The 7192-nt window shown below is 34.6% G+C and overlaps 1 protein-coding gene across 1 annotated transcript; it reads left to right on the forward strand.

The window, feature by feature from the left end:
• Nucleotides 1-395: 395 nt before the first annotated feature.
• Nucleotides 396-6135, forward strand: LOC150082741 (techylectin-5A-like). The gene is made up of 6 exons (XM_090378783.1): nucleotides 396-498; nucleotides 1324-1468; nucleotides 2965-3125; nucleotides 3255-3360; nucleotides 5142-5306; nucleotides 5548-6135. Exons 2-6 carry the CDS (start codon nucleotides 1324-1326, stop codon nucleotides 5829-5831), a joined length of 861 nt encoding a protein of 286 aa, XP_090234909.1. The 5' UTR covers nucleotides 396-498; the 3' UTR covers nucleotides 5832-6135.
• Nucleotides 6136-7192: the final 1057 nt, after the last annotated feature.

Raw genomic sequence — 7192 nt, forward strand, 5'->3', positions numbered from 1 at the left:
TTAACATTTTGGATATTCTCAAGAGGATTCACTGACTTCATGTCTAGTTTCAATAGAGGACAAAGTAAAAGAAAATATAGCCTGTCTGCTTTAAAATAACGCGACAGTTGCCAGGTCTATCTTATATAAATTTTTCAGCAATAAATCTATAATTTTCTTAATTGGACGTAAGGATCACTTAAATCAGTCATCTGGGATTACGAGTGACAAACATCAATGTCAAAGAGCTACGTGTGGAGCTACAATTCATGAAATAAATTAGTGTAAAATATACCGCTGTCAACTGATTGCGAAAAACTTCCTGGCAACGCGAGACGTGGGAAGTGGGGTTTTCAGAACTCTAGGAGGATCTTGCTCAATTCAAAGTTCACAGTTAAGAGCAAGCAGTTGCTTATCAAGTGATTGCATTCTGTTTCATGTCTGTGAAGAAAGTAGGTAACAATCCACCGTTAATGAATTGAACAGTGCAAACTCTACTTTAAGTCAAAATCATAAAAGGTGAGTTCCAATCTTTTGTTCCTTGATTGATTTTGAGTTCATGGAAGATTTTATACTCAAAACTAAAATATTTTGAAAAATTAATGACGATTATTGGGAATAATGTAATGATTTTCTATAAAGATCATTAGTTTATTTAAATCAAATAATTTTTGTTTAAAAATAACATTCTTAATAAATAAAAATAGAATGAAAAAACACTCCAAATTTTAGAAATTAAGAGAGGAATAGATAATAAAATATGTAGGCTGTATGACAACATCCGTGTAATATTAACAGTAATAGTAAAAATGGCTACTGTGATTATGCATTTGTAAAACATTTTTTTTAATTAATTTTTTATTTTATATTTTTATTTAATGCAGGAATTCCTAACTGAACTCGAACATGGATCGAATAAAATTTTCAAGTATTCTCCAAGCTCGGACAAACGCATAATTTATTATTTATATTATTCTTCCTGATTTTATTTTTGCAAATTTTTGTTGTGTTTAGAAAAGAAATTTCTAAGCTCTTTAAATTGTCCTAATTGTGGTATGCAGAAGTGACAAACAATAAAATAAAATAAATGATAAAAGCTATAAAACATATACTGTTACTTTGTTAAAGATTTGTTTTAATTCAAAAAATATTTTTATAAACAAATTCTGAAGTAAGGATGGGCTTATTGGATATTCAATTTCGTCAAAACTGTATTGAAGTATTTTAGGTTAAAAAAATAAGCTAAAATTTCATGACTTGAATCTGTTTTTTTTTTGTAATTTCAACAAAATTTGTCAACAAGACCACGAGACCAGAAAGTTTAACTGCTGATTTGTTTTGTAGATGGCGCTGCAGTGGTTGTTAATAACTTTCATTTCGTTGGCAACAACTGGAACTCGAGCATCGATCTACACCAAATGCGATTTGATTAACGCAAAGGAAAAGGTCGAAGAAGCTTTTCGTACAACGAAGAATATTTTATCCAAAGGTAAATAAAACACGAGCATGGATTGGTAATATAACTTTATTTATTAAATTTTGACTTCAGTAATAAAATCGGGGAAGTAAAAGGACGCACTATACCCTACCCAATACGTTCATTCATTTGACTTTTACCAGTTAAAATTATTAAAAGAGTCCTAGATTCGTTTTATTAATACGAACTTTAAGATACCATCAAAAAATAAAAGGAAACGAAGCCTAGTTTCTAATTTAAAATAGATTTTGCTTTTATTTTATTGATTTTATTGTGCAATAATAAATAAATGAATATATAAAATACTGTCTCAAACTGATGTCTTAATTCAATTATAAATTTTATCAAGTAATAAACTAAATTTAATAAACAGCTATACACTGATTGGTCACAACTACTCTTTCCATGAAATGGACCTCTCGTTCATGTTTTGAACCATAAAGGAGGTAGACACATTGAGATGCTGTATTGTGCAGTTCAGTGCGAGAATTGGACTAGAAGGATGCTCTCAGTGAGTTTGAACGTGGATGTACGGTTCGATAAGTAAATAATATGTAGGCAATGGCAATCCTGTGGTCTTGGCAAAAACAGGATGAGTCCATGAACTCATCCTCTCAAGTGTCAACAGTCCAGGCTAATGTCGGCAGTGTAATGGTGTTAGGGCTGTTTTTGCACTGGACGTTGGGTCCCCCTGTGATACCAATCGAGAAGCAGTTGGATGCCACAATATATCTGGAAATTGTTTCCGACTTATGCATCCCTTCATAGCTGCAGTGTATCCATCTGCGAATGGGAAAACGAAGTTTACTGTTCAGCCATCTAAGAACCCAGTACTCTAGGGCAGGAGTGGCCATCTGCGAATATGTTCTGTCCACAGGATAATAAGGCCAGACACAAGGCCAGAATTGTAATATAAAAGTATCTTTTTTGGGGTACTTTCGCTAATGACCTAATTGCTGACTGCATCAAAGTCTATGTAGTAAAGATTATGAATTAATTAGGAATCTACAAAACAGAGAGCAAGGCTTCTTTTCTCAATATTCTTCTCTCATCATTATGATCATTAGGAGCTAATAATCCTGAGAGAGAGAAAAAGACAAATGGAAATTTTCCTCGCGTCATTAATATATCCACCTTTTACAAATAGCGCACCATTGCCATAGATGCCGAGGCGCTTAAAAAATCCGTCTTTTCCACCTGGTGTGGGAAGGACCATGATTATATGCACTGTGTTACAGGCGAATTTCTGATGAGAACTTATTCCTCCAGCACTAATTACAGTCGCGTTCTCAGCATCCAGTTCTGAAATGGATGATTACGAATTGATAAATTCGTAATTTTCAGTGTGCATACGTGGAACTTGAACTTACGATATTTGATTCCATGCGAGGAGAGGAATGATCCTTAAGAATCTCCCGTGTACCCAGTACATTATTTAATTCCATGTCTACTTCAATTTTATCTCTACCTATTAATCCCAATATTTGCAATTCAATTGTTTTTTACAGTCAGCCAATGCGACTGCCAATTCCACCCAATGGACTGTGCCGAACTGCAGGAGAGAGGGCATAACGTCAGCGGAATATACAAGATATGGCCCAGAAGTAGGGTGCTGACAGATAGCATCGATGTCTATTGTGATATGATCACTGATGGTGGTGGATGGACGGTTCGTATTTTTGATATTGTTTAAAATTATAACATTAAATTGAGAAAAACTGTTATGTAATTATAGCGAATTTACATGCCTTTATACTTCAGTTGAAATAATATATTTCCAATGTTTCGATATACATAGGTTATCCAAAGGAGAGGAGATTTCGGTCGAGCAGAGGAATACTTCTATAAAGACTGGAAATCATACAAAAAGGGATTTGGAGACGTTGATCAGGATTTCTGGTTAGGTATTGTGGCGTACATTTATTTTATTTCTGAGAGAGTGGGTGTAACAACGAGAGTGTACCCAAGATATTAGCACCACAACAACAGTATTCATTTCTTAAGATAGAGCGGGTAGCACAGTGGTATCATCACCGTCCTTCCCACACCGGGTGGAAAAGGCCCAGGTTCGAATCCCGTCGATGACGCGAGGAACTTTTATGGGCTTTTTTCACTCGGAGGTTGAGTTAGTCGGTCTCAGGCGTAGACAGCAAGGATTTTTACCAAGAATCCGAGGTTTTCCGTTCAGAAAAACAGGTAAATCAACCAGAGAACATACGCAATTTACAGAGACAATACACATGGTAGATGAAATAAGTTTCTGGTGACCCTAATAAATAGTTTTATTTTTTGTTGTTGTTTTTAAGATAAACTGTAACGTAATGCTATTGACAATTTTGAAAATTTGTTCTACTTCTACAAACAATGAGAAAAGAATACGATTTATTTAAGAACAATATTGACACTTCTGGTTATTAAAAAAAAAATACAGACAGAAACTCAAATGAAACCATGGAACAAACAAATTCGAACTGAGTTTTTGCATAATTCACAGAACAAGCACAGAATTAGATTGTTTCTCCCATGAAAATTTTGAGGATTCTATTGAAGAATCATACTATAGTAAAATTTTAAACTACTACAATTGTTGGACCCCAGTGGCGAACCCTTATGTTGCGTTTTGAGACAATTTGTCCAATTCCTTCGCTACGACCCACTTAAATGGTCTCAATTTTTTTTCCGTCTTGTGAACTAGTTTTTCCTGGAAGTCCTCGCATAGGCTGATTCATGAGAATAAATCTGCTTCTAGTTGATTAAAACCATCAATAGTGGCCAGAATATTGTTGCCTAGATGCAAGCAGTTGTTTTCGGTGAAGGAATGCCTACGTAGCAAAGTCCTGGAGAACAAGAAAGTTCTCCTTGAAGCTTAGCAGAGTTTCTTAAAGACCATAACAATGGAAAAGGACATATTCCTAATTTTCAGTGTCGTCACAAATAAGCAAAATTGAACGAGTAAGATGGAATTCAGCCAGTTTCGCGTTTAGTGATCCGTGTCCAAAAATGAAAAAAAAACGTACACAAGCTGGAAGAAAACCAAGAAAAATTATTTTTCACAAAATGAACGTTTTCATAAATTAGATAAAATGAATTTGTAAGTTATCTATCCCTTAGTTATCTATTACCATCCAATTAGTTACCATCCAATCAAAAACTCTCAGCATGATGACTTTTCAACATTAGGATCAGTGGCGGTGTTAACCATAAAATCCAAAATTCAACAGAAGTCCCATGTCTATAAAAAACTAACCACGGAAAATAAGAAGAAAATCTTCCAATAAGATAATTCGCCAAGTCACAAAGCCAGAATTTTGGACCTGGTCCATTCAAAACTGGTTCCAGAACATGAAAGTGAATTCCGCTACCCTATTCACCACATTTCAATCCAATTGAGCACCTGAAGGCTGAGATGGAAGGATCTAGGTATTGCATAACAAACTGATAATTGCTGCTCACCTCGTAGATGCAAAAACGAAAATCCTGCGTTCAGTGTGGTATGTTAGACTAGAACTACGAGGGATTTGGAGTTCCACTCCTCTAAGAAATTATGTAGGAGATGTGCTTCATTTGCCCTGTATACCTTCCCTGCTAGATCTTTGCTTGAGTCGTTAATCTCAAGAAGCATTTTTCAATCTGTAATATACAGCTACATAAATTACAAAATAGTCTTCTGTTTTTCTTTATCCAGGGAATGACAACATATACGCACTAACAAATCAAAGAGAGTATTCTATTAGGTTTGACCTTAAAGACTTCGGAGGAAATTACAGATTTGCAGTGTACGATGAATTTTGGATTGCCAGTGAGGAAGAGGCTTATGTACTGCACACCAGTGGATACAGAGGAAATGCTGGTAAGCATCGATTTAAAATTTCTTTTGATGATTATCAATTTGAGTCATACATACATGCGAGACATTATATATTACAATCAACAGTCCTACATATACTTATCGGTGAAGATATTACAGTCTACTTGAGTTGGAGACAAGGGAAAGTCTTTTATTTTAAGAATATTATGTGCTTATGTTATTTATCGATATATATCACTTTCAAAATTCGTTTAAATCTTCAAATATCACTCTTTTTTTTCAGGGGACTCATTCAATGCGCACAGTGGACACAAATTCTCCACCAAAGACAGAGATAATGATATTTTCGCTCAGCATTGTGCCCAGTTATATCATGGCGGTTGGTGGTTTTTCACTTGCCACTATTCCAATCTAAATGGGTTGTATCTCAGGGGAAATCACTCTCGGTTTGGTGACGGAGTGGATTGGTTGGCATGGAGAGGACATACATACTCCCTTTTCGAGACCGAAATGAAGATCCGTCCTTCAAAGTTGAGGATTACCATGGAAGAAGTTACTCCCCAGTAAATATCTGTAACCACAATCACATTTTGATTTCCTGTACTCACTTTTTACTACTAGAACAGTCTTCGCAGGTGGCCTTGGTTACGATCGTCTTCCAAACCGTCTGGGAAAGGGCAGGGATTGTAATCCTGTTCAGAGGAATTCGGGCTTTTTTCGCAGTACCCAAGTTAGTCAGTCTTAGGAAGGAGTCACACCGGCAAACCAAGTAGAGTAATGAATAAAGGTAATCTATAGACAATACACTGAATCCTCATGGTCTTAGTTTTGGTATAAACACAAAAAAATAACAACGCAAGCTTCTCCAACAAAGTGATAGACATTCCATCATAAATATTTGATAATATATAATAAAAAACCATCATAAATATTCAATAATGTAATAAAATGCGTCGATGCTTTGGTTGATCTCGTTATTTGTATCATTCAATTAGTTCTTAGAATTGTTATGGAACTCAGATAAATGGATAAGGTGTGAAGTTCCAGTTTGGTCCCGAATCGAAAGAATTTTATAAACATAAATCATAACAATATGTATTGTCATTGCTGCAGTTATTGCAATGTGATGATTTTTTGAATAAAAATATTTTTAACTTCTTATTTTTGTACAAAGTTCAAATATATGCGGTCTTCACCGAATTAGATCTTTATAAGTCCCACTAATGAATGTCCCACTATTTTTTTTTATAATCTAATAAATAGTCATCAAAATCTCTAATTTAATAATAAATATTTTTGAAAAGTCAGCTGCATTCAAAGATGTTTTAGAATGTTTGTTGATAAATGTTTAGAATGTTTGTTGACTTCCACTATCGTTATAAGAAAGTTGAATGTTCTTTTAATACACTCCACATGCAAGGCAGTAATTTTACCCTTCTCTTCAGTTAAACTGGTTTATTTCTGAATATATCAGCTGGAACTGTGAAAATGGCATCGATGTCAAATAAATTCATGTGGGCGTGGTTAAGTATCCTTATCATAACTGATAGGATCCTTGTAGAAAGATGCTTCCGGCACCTGATTATAAATCAGTGAGTATACAACTTTCCTCTAAGTACTTCATTCGTTCTGACGGAAGTACTTAAAGGAAATTTCTGTGCAGGAACGAAAGTGCACGTTCTGGAAATTCTCTCAGCTCTCAATTGTCTCGTAAGAATTTTGTACGATTTAAAGTGGACATTTTACCTCCAGGATTTGTTTAATTTTATTAAAAGGTAAGTTTCAATCCATGATTATTCTGCCTTCCATCGAAATTCTTGGGGATTGTACAAAATGTAGGGATGAACCATACTGAAAGCCGAATGATTCTTGAATGAAATAATTGAGACAGAAGAAATTAATGAATTCAAAACCATTAGGATTTATTA

The sequence above is a fragment of the Mastigoproctus giganteus genome, chromosome 7 (assembly GCF_048544385.1).
Source record: "Mastigoproctus giganteus isolate SK-2022 chromosome 7, ASM4854438v1, whole genome shotgun sequence".
Taxonomy (NCBI): Eukaryota; Metazoa; Arthropoda; class Arachnida; order Uropygi; family Thelyphonidae; genus Mastigoproctus; species Mastigoproctus giganteus.